Source organism: Nuphar pumila, chromosome 2, assembly GCF_984573655.1.
Source record: "Nuphar pumila chromosome 2, dmNupPumi1.hap1.1, whole genome shotgun sequence".
Taxonomy (NCBI): Eukaryota; Viridiplantae; Streptophyta; class Magnoliopsida; order Nymphaeales; family Nymphaeaceae; genus Nuphar; species Nuphar pumila.
In genome coordinates, this window is record NC_143250.1 from 25,784,952 (window position 1) to 25,806,481 (window position 21,530).

Sequence of the window (21,530 nt, forward strand, 5' to 3'; positions counted from 1 at the left end):
GCGAAGTCAAACTTCGCCAAACTAGAACTTTGTAAATGTCCACACTATTGATGATCCATCCAATAATTTTGGAGTGACCCATCTGTGAAAGTATTTCCAACAAGATACTACGAACACTATTACAATAATCTTGGAAATAAATGCGTATACAAACGCCCAACAAGAACACTTAAAACACTTGTGCACACAATACACAACACAAACTCACAAATGCACAAATACGAACCCAAAAGTCACAAGTTCCACTAACACAAGCTTGGGCTAAAATCCCAAAGCCTTAGAAATACAAAAGGGGGAATGCCCCTATTTATACACAATGAGGAGGACCTTGGAGGGGCCAACTCATAGACGTTGGAGCCCCTCCAACAGCCACAATTGTGACCATTGGAAGAGGCCCAACGTCTATGAGAGTGGGCCCCCCAAGGTACATTTGACTTTGGTCAAAGGAAAAAATAAAAAGCAATAATACAAGCATATTCGAAAAATGAATATGCGCAAGATTGGAGAAATGACTAAACTACCCCTATGGCTAAATAATAGGAATATATTATATATATATAAAGTAGATACATATACATATATATTAATATATGTATATGTATTATCATATATATATATGATTTGATTACATAATTTAACACCATCCTCCATTCTTTCCATTTTTTCTCATATTCGGAAACTACTTTAGCCATTTCCTCTCCTTGAAGCGCAATTTCTTTTCCATTCTCCAACTTTGTAAGGATGAGTTTAGGCTCCTTGTCGGTGCCGTCAACTAACCCCCAAAGCCCTTTTTCCCATATCTTATGTTTAACTATAGATGCCCAAATAACATAGTTGGTGTCATTTAGGCGTATGAGAATGGAGACAATCACTTCCCTTTCATTCTCCATATACAACAAGCGGGAATAAAAAAAACAAGAGAAGATGGGGAAGAGTGGAAGAGAGAAGAAAAAATTGATACAAGGCCTTTTTGGAGACGGTCCGCTTCCCGATGCGACTCTCGAAATTTTCCCAAGTCCAAGATCCTCCTTTTGATCACGACCTTCTTTCTAACAAGCGTCTCTTGGAAAACCAAAGCTTTGATACCATGTAATGAGGTGGATTGAATCCGATACACATGCAATAACATGTAAGAACACACTTTCAATCAAGTGGATTGCTTGATTGAATCACCGAACCACCGACACAAGGGTCTAGCAAAATTAATATTGTATATAATCTCTCAAGAGAGTGACACAAAAATACAAGGCCTTCAAGGCCAATTTATAGAACAAGAGGGGGCTGTTGGGGCAGCCCAAAGTGACTGTTGGGCTGCTCCCAACAGTCAGAATTCTGACTGGTGGGAGCAGCTCCAACCGTCATATTGGAGCTGCTCCCAATGACCCAAAAAGTAACTTTAAAAAATAAAAAAAGAATGAAAGAAAATAAAAAGGGGATAAAAGAGGGTTGTCAGCCCTTATTGGGCTGATGCCTATTACAGTGAAAGTACCGAAGTACCCTTGATGGGTATTTTGGTTTACAACATATGTATATGTATACATATATACATATACATATATATATATATATATATATATATGCATATCAAAACAATATAATTTAACACTCCCCTCCATTATCGGATCTAAATATAAATATATTGTGTTGAAATTGATTTTGAATAAGAACATGAAATTCTTTAAAAAGATTGAAGACATCGGATTTGTTTTTAATAATGTATACCCATGTATATCTAGAAAAGTCATCAATAAAGGTAACATAGTAGGAATATCTCCCTTTGGACATAACGGGTGTCGACCCCCATACATCAGAATGCACAAGTTCAAAGATCTTTTTGACACAAAATTACTATGCGAATACGGAAGCGAATGAATCTTTCCAAGAATACAATCATTGCATGTAAATGTATTTTTATTACAAAATTTTTCCAAAAAAGGAAAGAGATACAACTTGGACATACTAGGATGTCCAAGCCTCTTATGTCAAGTCTCAATATCTTTAGATTGAACATGATTGCAAAATGATTTAGATGACAAAGACAAAAAATCTATATAATAAAGATCCCCTCTTCTATGGCCCTACCCAATCCGCTTCCCGGACCAAAAATCCTGCACATAGCAATGGGTTGGTGAAAAAGAGACATTACATTCAAAATCAGTAATTTGATAAAGGGAAAAAAGATTTAAATTAAGTTTTGGAATAATTCGGATTTTGGGAACAAAAAATTCTTTGTTTTGGTCATAAGTTTTCTCAAGGTTTTCAATGCCTTCAACATCCAAGGATGTTCCATCGGCGGTTGAAACATATGATTTAAATTTGTTTAGACTTGGTTTTGATAAAAGTGATGCATTTGGGGTCATATGAAATGAGGCACCCGAGTCAAGGATCCAAGAAGTCATACCCGGAAAAGACGAAATGACGGCACCGGAAGTGAAAGGCAAAGAAGATGATGTAGAGGAGTTCATCTTTATGAATTGTTGAAGAGTTTCGGTAAGATGCACAATGGACTCCTTTATGTCTCCATCCTTCTTTGAATCTTCATTTGTATTTGGAGGAATTTCACCAACGGAAGCAACCTTCCTTTTGAATTTAGGGCAATCCGGGCGAATATGACCTGGTTCATTACAATTATGACAAATAATTTTTCTTCCTCCACCACCATTATTCTTCCAAAAATGGGGTGGTTTATATGATCTAACATTATTGCCGGGTCTAGATACGGCATGAACTTCATCAACAACTCTTTTCAAGGCCAAACGAGTTTCTTCTTGACATAAGTCTGCCAAAATATCACTTAGAAGAGTAGAAGCCCTATGAAGTAGGGATCCTCTAAGTTGCTAAAATTCGGGACGAAGCCCATGAATAATTTGAAAGAATCTTTCTTTCTCTATTTGCTCTTGCCTCATGGCAATATCACTACCTTCCCATTGAGGTTCAAGGAGAACAAGTTCATCCCACAAAGAAGATAGGGCACTATAATAGTCCCTAATACTAATGTCACCTTGCTTGGTTTCTCTTACCTTTTCTTGTAAAAAGAAATGCCTAGCATGGTCTCTTTGCGTGTACATTTCTTTTATAAAGAACCAAGCTTCATTGACCTTCTTAAACTTTGCAAGATTTGCACAAATCTTTAAATCCACATTATTCATGAACTATGCTAGAATTTTAGCATGTTCACTTTCCCAATCCTCCATTTTTTGAAGAGAAGTCAAGAATATCCTTCTCTTTTTCTTCTTCGTTCAAAGGTTTTTCCTCGTTGCCTTCAAACTTAGTTAATTTCAATTGAGGTTCCGGAATGGTCCCACACACATACCCCCAAAGTTTTTTACCTTTAAGGTTATTCTCCATAGCGGCCACCCACATTCGGTAATTGGTCCCATTCAATTTGAATGAGCGATCGATTTTTGCATCCTTGTTGACCATTTTTTATAAAAAAGTTTAAAGGCAAGAGAGAGGAAAGATATTACTTGTCAAGTGAGATTCCGATGAAGCTTTCTTAACCTTGCTCTGATACCATGTAATGAAGTGCCAAATGAGAGAAACGAAATCTCCAAGTGCAAAACACGCACATACACAAGTAGCCACTATTGGGCAAAATTACAACAAACCACAAAAGTGATAAAAACACACAAAATAAAATGAAAAAATATATTCCACTCAAGAGGGCTTCAAAGAAGCTTACATTACAATGGGGGAGAACCCCTTTATTTATAGGCACAAGAAGAGGACCCTTGGAAGGGCTCCTAAGGGACATTGGAGGCCTTCCAACAGTCACAAATGTGACCGTTGGAGGCTCCAACATCCCTAAGGGGGGCTTTTCCAAGGTAAAAGGAAAAAGGAAAAAGAAAAGAAAAAGAAAAAGAAAAAAAAAGGAAAAGGAAAAAAAGAAAGGAGAAAAATATACATGGCGAGAAATGGTAAAAAGACTATTTTACCCTTAGTGGGTATTACAAAGGAAATATATATATATATATATATTTATACATGTAGATAGACACATAGACATATATATATATATATACACAATTATATTTTAACCAGGGGAGGGGGGGCGTCACCCTCTAGGGCCTCTGATATAGAACTTTAAAAAAGAAGAAAGAAAGAAAGAAAAGAGAGAGAGAGAGAGAGATTGTAAAACCCACGTCAAAAAAAAAAAAAAAAAAATCGGACCCGAGCCGGGTCCCGACCCGGGCCCGTTAACGGTAGGGTTTTAAAACCCGACACAGAGGGAGGAGTTGTTTAAACACAAACTCTCCCCTGTGCGCCGCGCCCTGCCCTGCCCACGCCGCTCCACCCTCCTCGACAAAATAAGGAAACCCCTTGAGGGTTTCCCCGATTGTCGCCTCCCCCGAGTCTTTAAGAGAAGGGCAAGAGGGGAGGGGAGGCACACCTTCCTTCTCTCTTCCTCCTCCTCTCCTCCCGACGCTGCTGCCTCCTTCCCTGTGCACGCCGCCGACCGCCAGCCACCTCGCCTCCTCTCCTTCCAGGTACGCCACTCCACCTTCTCCTTCTCCCCCTCCCATCTTCCTCTCTGTCACCTCGCCAGGACGCCGGCAGGCGGCGCACGGCCCCTGCCGCGCCCTCCCACCTCCCTCCTTGACCATTGGAGACCCGACAGGGGGCCTACAGGGCCACTGTCGTCCCCTTCTCTCTCTTTTGGGGTGCGCCGGAGTGCCGGCAGCGGCCAATGGCCCCTGCGACACCCCCTCGCCCCGATCTCTCACCTCTCTCTCTCTGTCATCTCGCCGGAAGGCACGACAGGAGGCCGGTGGCCCCTGCCGTGCCCTCCCTCTTCACCTCCCTCTTTTTTCCCCTTCTTAGGGGTTCGCAGGGAGGCCGGCAGGCTGCGCACGACCCTTTCCGCGCCCTGCGTATCCATCAGAGGCCGACAGGGGGCCTACGGGGCCCCTGTCTACTCCTTCTCTTCCCTGTGAGAGATCGGGCGACCGACGGGAGGTCGGTCGTCCCCCTGTCTCCTGGCCCCTCTTCTTTTAAAACCCAGCAGGGGCCGGCCCCTGCCATTTCTTTTTAAGCCCGACAGGGGCCTTTGGCCCCTGTCACCCTCCCCTCTGCCATGATCTGCGAAGGGGTCGGCAGGAGGCTGATGGCTCCTACCGCCCCGATCCCTCTCTCGTCGGCAGGGGCTAGCCCCCTGTCCCTTCGGTGCTGACGGCAGGGGCTGCCTCCCCTGTTGTTTTGCTGCCATCGGCAGGGGCTCGACCCCTGCCGATTCGCCACCGTCGACAGGGGCTCAACCCCTGTCGATTCGCTGCCGTCGGCAAGGGCGCGACCCCTGCCGCTTCGTTGCTATCGGTAGGCTCTGCCCCCCTGTCGATTCGCTGTCGTTGGCAGGGGCTTTTCCCCCTGCCGCTTCGCTGCTGTCGGCAGAGGCTCGCCTCCTGCCGCCTTAGTGCCGTCAGCAAGGGCTCGTCCCCTGTCGCCTAATTCTACCCTTGCCCCGTTGCACCATTAATTATATTAACATAATTGAATATTTTTCACACTCTTGCATATTTACACAAGTCCCGATCGTGCTCCGCGGCTCAACCCTCGTATTATCCTCTCGCGTAGGCGTACGCAGCTGCACGCCATCCCAAGGTAGGGTAAAGTCGCACAAAGGGCAATTGATGAACGTATTTAAGTTGAAATGATTAAAATGCCATGCTAGATATGCTTAGAGTTATATTGCTTCTGCATTGCGTATTATCATGTTTGTATGCTCATGGGTCGAGGTACAATTTCATTCTTCGATCATTATTTTGCATAGTTGCTTATGAGTTTGAGGTGTGGTTTCGTACTTCGTGCAATACCTATGCTCTCGTTTGCTTGCATATATTTTTGCCTGCACGTTTTCCTTGAGTGAGGTACGACTTCGTGTCTCATGTATTACTTATGACCTTATGTGTTTGCCTATCTAAGTGGTCAATGTATGGTTTTGGTACCTCATGTATTACTTATGTGCTTTTCCCTCGATGTGCGGCATCACAAGTCGAGAGTTGTTTGTTGACATGTTATAACCTGCATATGCTCACACTCATGGTAAATATGTACTTACATAAATGTAGTCTTGTGCCTATCCTGTTATCTCTTGTTTTCAAAACACTAGAAGTTGCACTTGTGCGCTATAGTTCTTTTAAAGAGGATTTCCTTCTGCAAACCCAGGGCTCTTCAAAATACACAGCTTTTGCAAAGTTAAGTTTTAAGTCCTGTCGGATTTCGAAGTCACATATAGGCCCTCCCAGGTCCACACACTTGGAGAAATATTTTATAACCCCGATTCGAGTTGCAACCCAATTCGAATAACCCCGATCAGGGGCATGAGCATATGAATGAGTGGGGTTCTGTTGAAGGACCCATTTTTTATTTATCAATCTAGTGTCACATGTCTATACTAAGATAAATTTTGGATGCAAGATTGATAGTGTTGTGCCTTGCGTGAATGACTTAATGTGGCATTATGGCTTTTAAGGATGAATCATGCCAAATGAGCACTCCTATATTCTTTAAATTGTTATGAAGTTGTGTGTTGGGTATTCCTTTTGAGAAGCCCACAGACCTCCCTGGTTCAGTATAGCGTACTTTTAGACATGCACAACATGTTAAGTACTTTGTTGATCGGACGAGAGATCTGAGATGACCTTGCATCATGAAATATGAAAAATGTTGTTGAAGTGAATTCAAGACTTATCTTGCCAGGATGCGTTGTATTAATTCTTTTGCAGATAATATCTGTTGGGGGTTTCTTTTGTGGAACCATACCCCTTTCATCGTAGTCGTACTTTTGACATGTACGACCGTACTTTTTGACAATTATGTCTTCTTACGTTGCGATGATTGGATGAGTAGGTTGTGGCAACCTCGATGAGTGCAAATAACAAAATGTTACGATCACCTAAATAAGTGATGTTTTCGCCTTCACCGGCAAGATACTCGAGTTGGTCGAAAGACCAGAGTATGTAGAATGGGTGTTCAGTCAACTACCCCTGATATACTCATTCGAATCGCTGACTCCTGTCAGGAGAGATGACAGGAAGGTACAAAACTTCGATGGACAGGCCATTAATGGCAGTTACGAGCAAAAGACTCGGCTTCCCCAGTCATCGGAGTTAGGGGAATGAGACTACCATAATTATCCTAGGTGGTAGCTCTCCATGTTTGGGATGCATCCATTGTTTATGCTGCTTTGGGGATTTCTCTCTTGGTCACCGACCGTCCCCTTAGGTGCGGACTCAGTCAGCTATCCGGGTTATCATAAAATACATAGCATAATAAACCCCCGGATCAGTCTAGGCTGTTTCTAGAATCGTGCCTTGTCGTACCCGCTTGGCCAGTTAATATCAAAACATAATTTAAATCCGATCACACAATGTGTTCAATTATGCACGTATGAAAGTTATAGGGTACAACAGGTTCAATACTTATGGAATTGTGTGTGTGGTTGATGAAGCATTCTATTTTGCTAGTTAACTTTCTTGTGCAGTGCTTTGCTTGTAATAGTTAGCCTACTTGTGTTAGTAAAATGCTTGTAAAAATTCTAGCATCGTGCTCATGATAGTTTGCTCCATGACACTGCTGAAAGCAAATTGCTATTTAATTGCCTGTCTACTTGATATATTAAATTATTCTGCTTAATTATGTTTAATATTGGCATGTCTGTGCACCTACCAGTTTTTAGCGAAACTGACCCATTTTATGGGCATGTTATGGATAGGTAATACAGTCTGCGATGGCGTGATGAGGTCAAGATAGAGCTCTTTCCCTGACGTTTCGCTCCTGAGAACATGTTGGTAAATTTGGTATAAAGTGTGTTTCAAAATTTCTCTTTTATTAAACCGTGAGTTAATAAAACTGTTTTAGTAAGCTTCTTCTTGGTTTCAACAAACGAATTTTCAATTATTGGAACTCCATTTCGAAACCATTTGATTTCAATGGTTGTGCGGGATTTGACAAGGAAAGTTTACGCTGTAATGTGCTCAAGGTCCATTGACTTGTGGTTTTAAAAATATCATTTTCCGTTGAAGTATTATTTAACTCTGATTATTGTATGATTTCAAGGCTTTCTAAACTTTTCTTAAAAGTTACAAGTCTTGGATTTTTGGGGCGTTACAGAGATCTACCTTCTTCTCCGATGCTTTCTCCATCTTTTTCGAACTTCCAAAACATGGTATGAGCTTCCTCTCTTGTTTTAAATACGTAGGAATAGCATGGGGCGTGTTTGTGCAAGGTTTTTATTAGAAAAGAAAGGGGAAAATCGATTTATTCATGGTTGTTTATGTATATTGCAGATTTATGATCTAATTTCGTATTAAAAACATATTTTATTTCAAATTTATGCATATATATACATACATACATACGGTCAGATCTGACCATTTCAACGATGGACACATCTGTCCACTGCAAGGGTGGACAAATCTGAAGAAGGGTTTTGATACTTGAAAATGAATGGATGTATATTTATATTTTTTTCTTTCTTCCAATCTCATGTTCTGCTGTATGGATGCGAAAAAAAGGATCATGGACTGAATCGATGTGGCAAAGGCCTAGTTGACCCAGTCGGCTGGACATACTTATCAGTTGCTCAGTCCCAACCGACTGAGTAGGTTGGGCCGAGCCACACAACAACAATAACAACTACACCTTCATCCCAAAACAATTAGGGTCGACGATGTAACGCCCCAAAAATCCAGGACTTGTAACTTTTAGAATAATTTAGAAAGCTTTGAAATCATACAATAATCAGAGTTTAAATAGTACTTCAGCGGAAAATGATATTTTTTTAAAACCACAAGTCAATGGACCTTGAGCGCATTACAGCGTTAACTTTCCTTTACCGAATTCCGCACAACTATTGAAATCAAATGGTTTTAAATTGCAATTTTAATGGTTGAGAATGTGTTTGTTGAAACCAAGAAGAAGTTTACTAAAACAGTTTTAATAACTCAAGGTTTAATAAAAAGAGAAATTTTGAAATACACTTTATACCAAATTTACCAACATGTCCTCAGGAGCGAAACGTCAGGGAAAGAGCTCTATCTTGATCTCATCGCGCCATCGTCCCATCGCAGAGTGTATCACCTATACATCACCTACCCATAAAATGGGTCAGTTTCACTAAAAACTGGTAGGTGCACATACAAGACGATATAAAACATAGTTAAGCAAAATAATTTAATATGTCAAGTGGACAGACAATTATATAGCGATTTAATTTCAACAGATTCATGGAACAACTATCATAAGCAAAATGCTAAAACTAATACAAGCATTTCACTGGCACAAGTAGGCTAATTATTATAAGCAAAACACTGCATAAGCAAGCAAAATACAATGCTACATCAACCACACACAATTCCATAAGTATTGAAACCCGTTGCATGCTATAACTTTCATACATGCATAACTCAACAAATTGTGTGATCGAATTTAAATTATGTTTCGATATTAACTGGCCAAGCGGGTACACACAAGACAAGACTCTAGAAACAGCCTAGACTGATCCGGGGGTTTATTATGTTATGTGTTTTATGATAACCCGGATAGCTGACTGAGTCCGCACCTAAGGGGACGGTCGGTGACCAAGAGAGAAATCCCCAAAGCAGCATAAACAATGGATGCATCCCAAACATGGAGAGCTACCACCTAGGATAATTATGGTAGTCTCATTCCCCTAACTCCGATGACTGGGGAAGCCGAGTCTTTTGCTCGTAACTGCCATTAATGGCCTGTCCATCGAAGTTTTGTACCTTTCTGTCATCTCTCCTGACAGGAGTCAGCGATTCGAATGAGTATATCAGGGGTAGTTGACTGAACACCCATTCTACATACTCTGGTCTTTCGACCAACTCGAGTATCTTGCCGGTGAAGGCGAAAACATCACTTATTTAGGTGATCGTAACATTTTGTTATTTGCACTCATCGAGGTTGCCACAACCTACTCATCCAATCATCGCAACGTAAGAAGACATAATTGTCAAAAAGTACGATCGTACTTGTCAAAAGTACGACTACGATGAAAGGGAAATGGTTCCACAAAAGAAACCCCCAACAGATATTATCTGCAAAAGAATTAATACAACGCATCCTGGCAAGATAAGTCTTGAATTCACTTCAACAACATTTTTCATATTTCATGATGCAAGGTAATCTCAGATCTCTCGTCCGATCAACAAAGTACTTAACATGTTGTGCATGTCTAAAAGTACGCTATACTGAACCAGGGAGGTGTGTGGGCTTCTCAAAAGGAACACCCAACACACAACTTCATAACGATCCAAAGAATAAAGGAGTGCTCATTTGGCACGATTTATCCTTAAAAGCCACAATGCCCCATTAAGTCATTCACACGAGGCACAACACTCAATCTTGCATCCAAAATTTATCTTAATATCGACATGATTCGCATGACACGCGACACTAAGTTTAATAAATGGAGAATGAGTCCTTCAACAGAACCTCACTCGATCACAGGCTCCTGCCCCCAATCGGGGTTATTTAAATTGAGCCACAACTTGAATCAAGGTTATAAAACATTTCTCCCAAGTGTGTGGACTTGGGAGGGCCCAAATGTGACTTCGCAATCCTGCGAGACTTAAAACTTAACTTTGCAAAAGCTGTGCAATTTGAAGAGCACTGGGTTGGCAGAAGGAAATTCGCTTTCAAAGAACTGCAATGCACAAACACAACTTCTAGTGTTTTGAAAACAAGTGATATCAGGATAGACATAAGACTACATTTATGTAAGTACATATTTACCATGAATGTGAGCATATGCATGTTATAACATGACAACAAGCAACTCTCGACTTGCGATGCCGCGCATCGAGGGAAAAATACACAAGTAATACACGAGGTACCAAAATCATACCTTGGCCACTTAGATAGGCAAACAGATATGGTCATAAGTAATACACGAGACACGAAGTCGTACCTCACTCAAAGGAAACGTGCAAGCAAAAATGTATGCAATCAAACAATGGCATAGGTATTACAAGAAGTACGAAACCACACCTCAAATTCATAAACAACTACACAAAATAATAATCAAAGAATGAAATTGTACCTCGACCCATGAGCATGCAAGCAAGAAAATATGAACTGCAGAAGCAATATAACTCTAAGCATGTCTAGCATGGGCATCTTAATTATTTCAACTTAATTAAGTTCATCTATTACCCTTTGTGCGACTTTACCCTACTTCGGGATGTCGTGCAGCTGTGTGCGTCTACGAGTGTAGATGATACGAGGGTCGGGCCGCGGAGCGCGAACGGGACCCGTTGCGTAAATCTGCAAAAGTGTGAAACATTTAATTATGCTAATCTAATTAATGGTGCGACGAGGACATGGGTAGGTTTAGGCGACAGAGACGAGCCACTGCCGAAAACAGCAAGGCGGCAGGGGCCCTCGGCTCCTTCCGACAGAACAATAAAATAGTAGGGGCTTCGGCCCCTGCCTGCCAAAATAGCGAATGGCAGGGGCCTCGGCCCCTGCCTGACAAGGAAGCGAAGGGCAGGGGCCTCTGCCCCTGCCAAACAGAACAACCACCTGAATATGCAGAAGGAGATCCTAAGGCGTATGTCTGCAAATTGAAGAGAGCTCTTTATGGATTAAAACAAGCATCACGGTCTTGGTTTGATAGTTTTTCTCTCAAAGTTCAAAATCTTGGTTTTCACAGATGCACTCTTGATCACTCATTCTTTATCTTCAGGGACTAGCATACAATCACATTCTTATTGAGTTATGTAGATGACATAATTATCACGGGCAACTCTTGCAGTCATATCCAGGAAGTCAAGGAATTCTTAAGTCAGAATTTTAAAATGAAGGATCTTGGACAACTGAGGTACTTCTTTAGAACAGAAGTTGACAGGAAAGACAATGTGTTGACCCTAACACAACATAAATATACTCTTGACTTGTTAAGTAGAGCGAGAATGAAAGATTGCAAGCCTTTAGCTACTCCGATCGTTTTATAACAGAAGTTGAGTTCCCATGATGGAGACTTATATGATGATCCCACCAAAAACCGAAGTATAGTTGGAATGCTCCAGTATCTTACCTTCACTAGACCTGACATTGTCTATTCTGTAAATCAAGTGTCTCAATTTATGCATGAACCTCGAACTGGGTACATGGATGCAGTTAAACGGATATTGAGATACTTAAAGGGTACGGTAGGAGATGGACTTGTTTACAAGAGGAATCTTATAGATAATGAGGCTCATAAAATTTTTATCTATACAAATGCGGAATGGGCAGGGGATCTAGATGAGAGAAAGTCGGTTTCAGGTTATTGTATATTTCTTGGCAGCAACATTGTGTCTTGGAGTAGTAGAAAAAAGAAGCTGTTGCTCCATGGCAGCGGCCACAATAGAAGCTACTTGGGTTAGACACTTGCTAACAGAGTTGGGAGAATCTATCTTAAGATCATTATTATTGTGTGACAATCAAAGTGCGATAAATATTTCTTTTAATCCCATTCATCATAGTCGCACTAAACATATCGAGATAGATCAACATTTTGTCAGGCAAAAGGTTGAAGAGAAAGAATATGTTCGCACTGAAGATCAAGTGGATGATATGTTTACAAAGGGGCTGATCAAATATAATTTTTGGTTCTTAAAAAGCAAGTTGACCATGATTCGAGATCATGCACAACTTGAAGGAGGCTGTTAAAGAAGACGTGATATGGTTCTGGATTTACGTCTGGTCCAGATCCATACTTTATGTTTAGTATTTCTAATTTGCACATGTGCACATATGTATATAAACACAGCCTTTCTAGGTCACAATAATGACCTTTGCTGTGCAGCAGCCTCTTGTCTTTCTCTATCTTTTTCTTTGCTGAAGGTTGACATGGCTGGAAATACAACTTCCAACAGTTGTTCCCACCGGTTCCTGGACCAATGAATGAGGTGAACATATTTTGTTCATGGACTTCCAAATCCTGGTCAAGGAATTGGATTAGGAAGAGGGAGGGGTGCATAGAGTTGACCTTAAGGAAGATAGTGTGCCTTAAGACCTTTTTGTTATGCTAAATTGATAGGTAAATTGTAAGCAGAGCCGATTCATTTGAAAAAAGAAGGGCCTGATAAAGAAGGTGATGATGTCAAGGCATTTTTTTGTCAGATTGGAGAAACATAATCCACTTTGCTCGGAATGAACGAGATTAGTTTGTATTTGGAACTCCAAGAGTGATTATTTTTTGTTAACAGTCTTTTTGTTTACAACTTAATTTCAAAAATTGGAAATAATCCCATCATTTATTCTCTTACAGATGTTTAATTTTCTTTTCCCATTCCTCTAACAGGTTAGAGTGGGGCAAGCTGTCTACCTAAAGGGTAGCTTATTTAATCATTCTTGCCAGCCAAATGTTCATGCTTATTTCCTTTCTCGGACCCTATTTATGCGTGCAACTGAGCATGTACCAGCAGGATCTTCACTTGAGATCTCTTACGGTCCAGAGGTACTTACAATTTAACATATATGAAATGATCAATCCTTTATTTACTTGTGTCTGAATAGGTCACTTATAAATAGTGTCTTAGAACGAGTAGCCTGTAATTACTTCACTAATTATGTGTTTGCTGATCCTGATTCTTCACCTGTACAGTAAGTGGGTAAAGATTGAGTTTCAGAGCTTAATGCTCTAATGTTATATTTATGTGTGAACATGCCAACAGGTTGCAAGTCTCTAATCTGCAAGTAGGAAATTAAGTATTATTTAGTTTGCAGCTAGGTAAACATGATCTCAAGGACAGGCAGCAGTTACTGCAAAGCAGATACTCCTTCATATGTCAATGCTGTTGCTGCTCAGAGTTGAATTTTTCTGACCTGGTTTTGCATGCATTTCGATGTGTGAGGTCTGATTGTTTTGGTGCTGTCTTGGACTGTTCTGTGGTCAAATATGAAAGACTTGCCAACAATTTCTCGCATAAAGCTGTCAGGGTTTCACAATGGGAGCTTGGATTACCAGTAAGCTTTGCTCATATTATAACTAGCTTCTATAGGAATATTTTCAGTTGGTCTTTTTCTTTTCAGGGTATTGTTTATTCAGCTGCACGACTTGCAGGTTTGCAAGCAACAAAGAGCTTCTATCAATAAAGTTGCATGTCTCTTGTTGGCCCAATCTCAAAATGCATGTCAAATTGACCCTGGACATTGTCTAAATTGTGGGTCCTACAGAGACCTGAAATCATCACGTATCACAGTTGATAAAATCAAGATGGATTTTGAAAGGTACATTTCTCCAAATTTTACATTTTAATGCATAAAACTTCTGGATTTTTTCTTTGCTTTTGAGAGGTCGTTATTGCCATGTTCATTCTGCCAGCTATGAAAATTCGACAAAATAAAGTTGATTTCGGGATCTGGAAAAGCTCTTTTTGGTTTGTGTACCATAGAATTTCTTGGTTGAGCTATGATGTCGGCTGGGTATCTTAAAAATGATAGTTAACTTCGGTTTTAGTATAGTCATGTTCCCATAAGGACACTCTAATTGGCAATGGTTATTAATCTTGCTTGAGATTCTGTATATTTGGCTGGGTTCCCATTACGTAAAGGGAGGCTTCTCACGTGCAATTGTTGTCATGCTTCTGACTGGATGTATAAAATTGCTATGATGGGTATTATGTGCTCTTGTGTGTTTAAGCCCGTAGCCTTTAATGTGAGTTCTTTTCGCTGTCTGGATAATGATTGGATAAAGATAACGATTCATTCGTCTTGTCATTCTATTCATGACAGGATTTGTTCACCATACTTCTTCTTGGCTCTGTAGTCCTCCATGCTGGCATCTTGAGTCATTTACAGAATGGTTTTCTTAGGTAGCCATTGTAATTTTAGTTTAGCTTTTCTTTTTTCATCCTTTTCCATTTTCTTTCACTTGTTTGGTATAGTTGTCTACTATTATTACCCCTAGTTAAGGTTATAGAAACAAATATTCTTCTTCCTCAGAAAACCATTGTCTAGTGATAAAAGGAGGCATAGTTGCATTATTTTGATGTTAAACATATCAACTATGTGGCACTTTTAAAGTGTTGTAACTTTATGGTGATAATTGTAATATCTAGTAATTTTTCTCATATTTCTAAGCTCGAAAATGTGATTTTTAATTAATTATTCATATTGAATATATCAAAATTGCTTAAAAAAATCGTTAAATATGGTTAACGTGAATAGGGTATGGACCTGGTCCAAGGCCCATTGAAGATATTTAAAAATGATGTGTAAAACATGTGAAATTTATTTATTTTCACCTTTAAATTTGAGTTAAAATCAGGTTAAATTCATGCATAATTAAGGAGCAAAATGGATCTAAGACCATAGTTAGGTCCGTTTCGAAATGTAGATCTCGTACGAGATCTATTTTATCAAATTCGGATATCGGTTGGCTTAGAAAATACATTTTTCTAATTTAATCGGCCTCTATTTTTGGGTCTTTTTTTATTTGGATCGGACTCTACTCGCTTCGGTTATAATCGAACTGATGTTAATATGGATCTGGACCCAGTCCAGGATCTATATTGACTAGTGCCTTGTATGGGCTGAAATCCAATTGAAAATGGATTTGGATTTTGTAACGACCCCAACTAATACCCCTTGGAAAATGTGGATTTTTTTTTCTAAGAGTTGCAGAAAACTTCTCAGAGACCCGGGGTCCCTACAGTTCCAATTTCAGCTGGATAACCACACACCATAAACAAACTTACATTTATCATCTATAACCAACCAACCAAACTCTTTTATTAATGAATCCATAATAGTCTCATACTCAAGTCAAAAGTGAAGTAACAACAACAGGAAATAAAAAGAACTAAAAGAAACAAAAGTAGAGTCACTTTGTCTGTAAGTGAAGCAGTCTAAAGCAAATGTGACCCTCGTATCCTCTCAGAAGCGAATCGACTTCACTGATCACCCGCGACTGCGAAAAACCATAAAAGTAGGTGTCAAAATCTAAAGAATCCTGCTTTCAGGTTCCTCTAATGAATCAAATAAGAAGAAAAGAACATGAATAAGATCCACACAATAATTTAGAGGGACATAAATATTACATTCATGATTCAAATAACCATTCATACAATAGAGTACATTTATTAAGCATGAAAGAACATTAACTAAGCAACATGGATCACAATGTAAGTAATAAGGGCATTTAACATGCATTGGGAACAACATTATGCAATCATCAATGTATAACAACTAAGATGACAAGTAAATATGCATGATCTAATGCATAGCAAGAATATGCATGATTTATGTGTTATGCATGAACCCTTTATTATCTTTCATTTAAGTTTCTTTTTTTCATATGCATGCCCTATTAAATGCACACAACTTTAAGTTTCTCTTTTTTAATTACCGTTGCCTGCGGATACACCAACGGGTAAAATTCCCGAGGTCAAGTAGGGTTCTCAGGGTAACTTAGCACACAATTTGTATTTTATTACTGAGTTTCAAACTTAGCCTTCGACCGATATCAGGAAACATCACCAGCCATCAGAATATTACAAAACAACATCTAATGTCGGGGACACCATAGAAAACAGCATCTACTGGCGTCACTTTCTTGATATGTCAAAACAACAACTGTGTCAAACTCACCACCCCTAGGCAAAGTGACACTCTTCCTAAAACCGTGGCCAAGGGAAGAACCTCAATATCGGGTTTAGGGGCAACAACACACACACATAGAGTTTTTGTATCCTCACGGTTTCCTCCAAACCGCAACATCTAAGATTCCCACACTAAAGAAGGGACATCAAGGAGACATAAGTTACACTCTTCTTTACTTTCTTTTATCTTGTTGTTAATTCATTTCTTTTACATTTGCAAATCAACATACAAAATTAATAACATAAGCTTGCAAAACAGCATGCCACGCTCTTCACGGGACCACAACCCGTGACAACAGAGAACAATGCAATAAAACCATATCACATTTGATTTTTTTTTTTTTGCAATGCATAAAACAACTAAAACAGAGAACAACCGGTTCTCGAGGCTCACCCAACCCCTGATGATCCAATTAACCATTAATGCATTCATCAGCAAAATCATCAATCACATGCTTCTATGCATTATTTTTTTTCCATGCCTTTCGATGCACATTCATGTATGCAAACTTTGAGATGCGCATGAAACGCTAAACTCATAGACATATGCAATTATCCCTGTCATATGCATGTGCTTAGGTGTAGTCATTCACAACTGGGTTCCCATTCATGAATCATTTTGAACTGACAGATGTGAGCATTCATGAAATCATATACAAGTAACAACACATAAACTCTTTCGAGTTACACATGCACATGGAAGTAGCTTTACATAAGGACAATGATCAAGCATAAGATACCCATTCTACGCACGTGACCATCTCATTCCTAACATGCATAAATGCCATATTTATTACAGTCTATGTCACAGGGATTCGGCTAGCAGGGTGCCGCACCCGTGTCGACGCGACTCGACGCGGGTGTGGCACGAGGTGCGGTCAACCCAACCCTGGGTGCATTGACCGCACCCAGGGTCATTTTTGTCCATTTTTTTTATTTTAATTTTTTTTTGCGTTGCGGAATTTAAAAAAAAAAACTTTGGGGGGGGGGGGCTGCCCCCGGATCCCCCTTCCTGCAATGGCAAAAACAATGAATCAGGCTTCACAACTCATCACTTTCATGTTTGGGGACAACCATATAAGATAAAGAAATGGTAAAAAGGAAGTTGGGCACACATTCAGATATACATCTAAAAAATCAATGCCTCTGCAAACATAAAACAAAAGGCTTCTCATGAAGAGGGATCAGTCTAGGAAGTTAATAAGTGTGTTGACTTCCATAGCCATCTGCAGGTGTTAACACATGACCATAAAATACACCCTTGAAGTTTAAAAATGACTTGGCGGTTCCATGCATTAATGGACACCAATAGCTATTTTTGCAATTTTGTGTAAAAATAAGTTACACACTTATTAGCTGTGCATTCAAAATGCACAACTATTAATATGTTTTCCTAATAAAAATTACTAAAATGTTCATAATTGAGACAATTAATACACCTAATCACCATATCAATTTTCAAATTTGTTAGGGGCATAAAATTGTGGTGAACGTGCTAACATGCATAAATGTCATGGACCTTAACAACTACCATACATTCATACATATACACTATACATGATATATATATATATATACATTTTTGCCCCTGCCGCACCCCCGCACCCGGGTTTTTTGGAAGTGCCGAATCCCCGCACCCGCACCCATGTGACATAGATTACAATAAGCAAATCTAAAAGTTTTGCATACCAAACTGAATTTTCATTCAAGCTCAAATAAGCATAAGTAATATGCATGAACTTAAAGGAATTGATCATATAACAAACCTACATATCATTCAATAAAAGTCTGTACATGTGGTGACAAATAAGGACCTTCTAAATAGTTTCCTTTGTTAAAAACAGATTCAGCAAGCACATGGCCCAATATCATAAAAATATTAATTTGACAATATATATTTATATTGTTTCTCCCATGTCTTTTTCAGGCAACTGGGCAACAAGCCTCTAGTAACATATATATATATATACATAATATGTCATAAAAACTTCTTTCAAGCAACTGCCAGCACACAAAAATATTATGTATAGACATCTAATTTTTTTTTATGATTACTGGCAACCCCAACCGCGACCCACTTGGCTGGGAAAAACATAGACACAGTCCCAGCCGAGCCTACTCGGCTGGGAGAGATCAGAGTGCCCTACACACAGACCCAGGCCTAGCAGGACCCCTCTCGGGTAGTCTACGGGACTGTCTGGCCAATGCAGGCCTGACAGCTCGTGCACAAGCCCTGTCGGGGCCTGTGTATACTGCTACCAAGTCCTGACAGTCATTCGAGTAGAGCTCGGCTGGCTGCCAGCCATGTAACGCCCCAAAATTTCAACGGTCGCCAAAGCTGTGATTATCGCAAAATTTTTCCTCTCGTGGTTTCTCTCTTTTCCTTTTCTAACCTCTATTCTCCTCCTTTTTGAAGGGAGAAGAATAAAAGACAGAAAAAGAAGAGAGAAGAATTCTTTTGCGGGGTTTCACTTGACCTTAATTTGAAAAATATTTAGCAAATTTAACTCGCCTCAGTTTTGAAAATATTGCGGGAAAATGGAGAGACGGGATTCGCTCGTCGGTACGAGGTTTGACCGTTCCTGACGCCTTTACCAGGGGTAATCAAACCAAGGATCGAATCTATGCCTTTTGCTTTGCCTAAATATTATCTAAGAATTTATTGTAAGTCTAAAAGATGCAAAAAGAATTATGCTTGTGCAATGCAAAGATGTATGCTTCTTTTAAAAAATGATTTGGAAATCTCAAAGTTTTCTGAGATAAGCTTGATGATGGAGTTAAGAATTTGATTTCTGAATTGTAAAATCTAACTTAGAACTTTGAGATAGATCAAAGAAGTTCTAAGTTTTTGAAGTAAATCAGAGTTGGAGAAATAAATCTTGATTTTGAGAAAGAATGATTTGAAGCTGAAAATGAAAGGAAATGAAGTTTCAAAGTCAAAAATCGACTTTGAATTTGGATTTTAAACTTGGATCTAGGAAAGGAAATGAATATTTGAAATGGAATTGAATTTCAGATTTTGAAGTTTTGAAATTAGGGTGGATCTGAGAAATCCAAATGGTATTTAAAAATAGAAATGAATTTAAGAAATCCAGAGGTGATCTGTAAATGAAATTAGATATGAAATCTGGAAATGAAATGGAATTGGATTTGAAAGTTGGAATTGGGAATGAAATTGGATTCTGGATCCTGAATAGAACTGGATCCAAGATCTGGAATCTAAAATAGAGTTGGACTTTGGACCCTAAGATGGATTTTGGATCTTTAAAATGGGTTTAGGATCTGAAATCTAAGATCCAAAAGAGAGTTGGACTCTGGACCCTAAGATGGATTTTGGATCTGAAGTCTGAGATCCAAAGTAGAAGTTGAATTCTTGGATCCTAAGATGGATTGTGGATCTGAAGCCTGAGATCCAATGATGGAGTTGGGTTCTGGATCCTAAAATAGATTTGGATCTGAAGTCTGAGATCCAAGATGAAATTGGATTCTGGATCCTAAGATAGATTTGGATCTGAAGTCTGAGATCCAAAGTAGAATTGGGTTCTGGATCCTAAAATGGGTTTGGATCTGAAGTCTGAGATCCAAGGTGAAGTTGGATTCTGGATCCAGAATCCTAAATGGGAATTGGATCCGAAATCTGGAATCCAAGATGTAATGTTGATATAACTTTGGATTCGAAATTTCAAAATTGATTTGAGAATAAATGAATTTCAAAGTCAGATTGGACCTGAATTTGGAGCTTTGAATTTGGAATTTAGAAAATGAATCAAGAATCTCAAATTTAAATTGAACTTTGAATTTGATTGGAGTTTTTGAATATAAAATAGATTTGGAATTTCAAAGTCAAATTGAACTTTGAAATCTGATTTGAATTGGAAATTTTGAATATAAAATGAATTTGAAATCTCAAAGTTTAAATTGGACTTTGAGATTGAAAATGAAAAGATGAATTGAATTTTACAAGGATTGAAGATTGATTGAAGAAGATATTAACATCACTTGAAGTTTTTGAAAAAGGAATTTTGAAAATATGATGCAATTCTATCCTAAATGATGAATGAATTTAAAGAATTTTTGAAATTGGATTTTGAAAAGCTATTTCATTCTTTAAATGAATTAAAATAAGATTGAAAATATAATACATCCTTGACTATGGTCATTGAATGTATTATATAATAATCTATATTTAAATTCAGGTGAAGAATAAAACATATTTTTGTGCTTTTATAGAGTTTGAAATGAAATTAACTCTCAATATACCCTGACTATGGTCATTGGTATATATATTGAATTAATTTTAAATTAAACTCTGATAAAAGAGAAAAATATTTAAAGAAAATATGATAAATTTTAAAAAGGATCCAGTGTGGATCCAATGTTATTTTATAAAAGATGAAAATCCTAAGTTTTGTTTACATCCTGACTATGACCATTGATGTAAATCATCAACTTAGGATTAATTACCTCTTACGAAATGGTGCACGTGCCATTCGTGTTCCCATTTGTGAAACTTTGAAATGAAGGAAAATGATGTAACAAATGATATTTATATGCTCATTCATTTTAATCTAAAACAAGAAATATAAATTCTCATTAATAATCTAGCTATTACAATAGACATCTTAGAATGAAGCTCTAATTTAGGGGAGGGAATCAACATTTCTCATATACCCCTTATTTAATTATCAGAAGGTATATTCAGGCAGGGTACAACGATATGATCAATTTATCTGCATATCAAAACATAATATAAGGAGATGATTTATGCTACCTATATTTTTACTTAAAACGAATCAACCCCTATAGACTAATTTCATTATATACTGTTGAAGGCTATCAATAGAATCATCAGAGGAGTTTCAAGGGCCTTACCTGATGTATCTTGATTAATTCCAATAAAACCTGAGCAGCAAAACTAAA

The 21,530-nt window shown here is 38.8% G+C and overlaps 1 protein-coding gene across 3 annotated transcripts in view; it reads left to right on the forward strand.

The window, feature by feature from the left end:
• Positions 1 to 21,530, forward strand: part of TPR9 (Tetratricopeptide repeat (TPR)-like superfamily protein) — a 117,080-nt gene that overhangs the window by 79,136 nt on the left and 16,414 nt on the right. For all 3 annotated transcript variants that reach the window (XR_016430168.1, XM_089995482.1, XM_089995483.1), the window contains 3 exons: positions 13,310 to 13,465; positions 13,735 to 13,974; positions 14,072 to 14,238. Coding sequence is in view for 2 of the 3 variants with exons in the window: in XM_089995482.1 (XP_089851608.1) it covers positions 13,310 to 13,465; positions 13,735 to 13,974; positions 14,072 to 14,238 (563 nt within the window). In the remaining variant the exon portion in view is untranslated. The remainder of the gene's footprint in view (positions 1 to 13,309; positions 13,466 to 13,734; positions 13,975 to 14,071; positions 14,239 to 21,530) is intronic.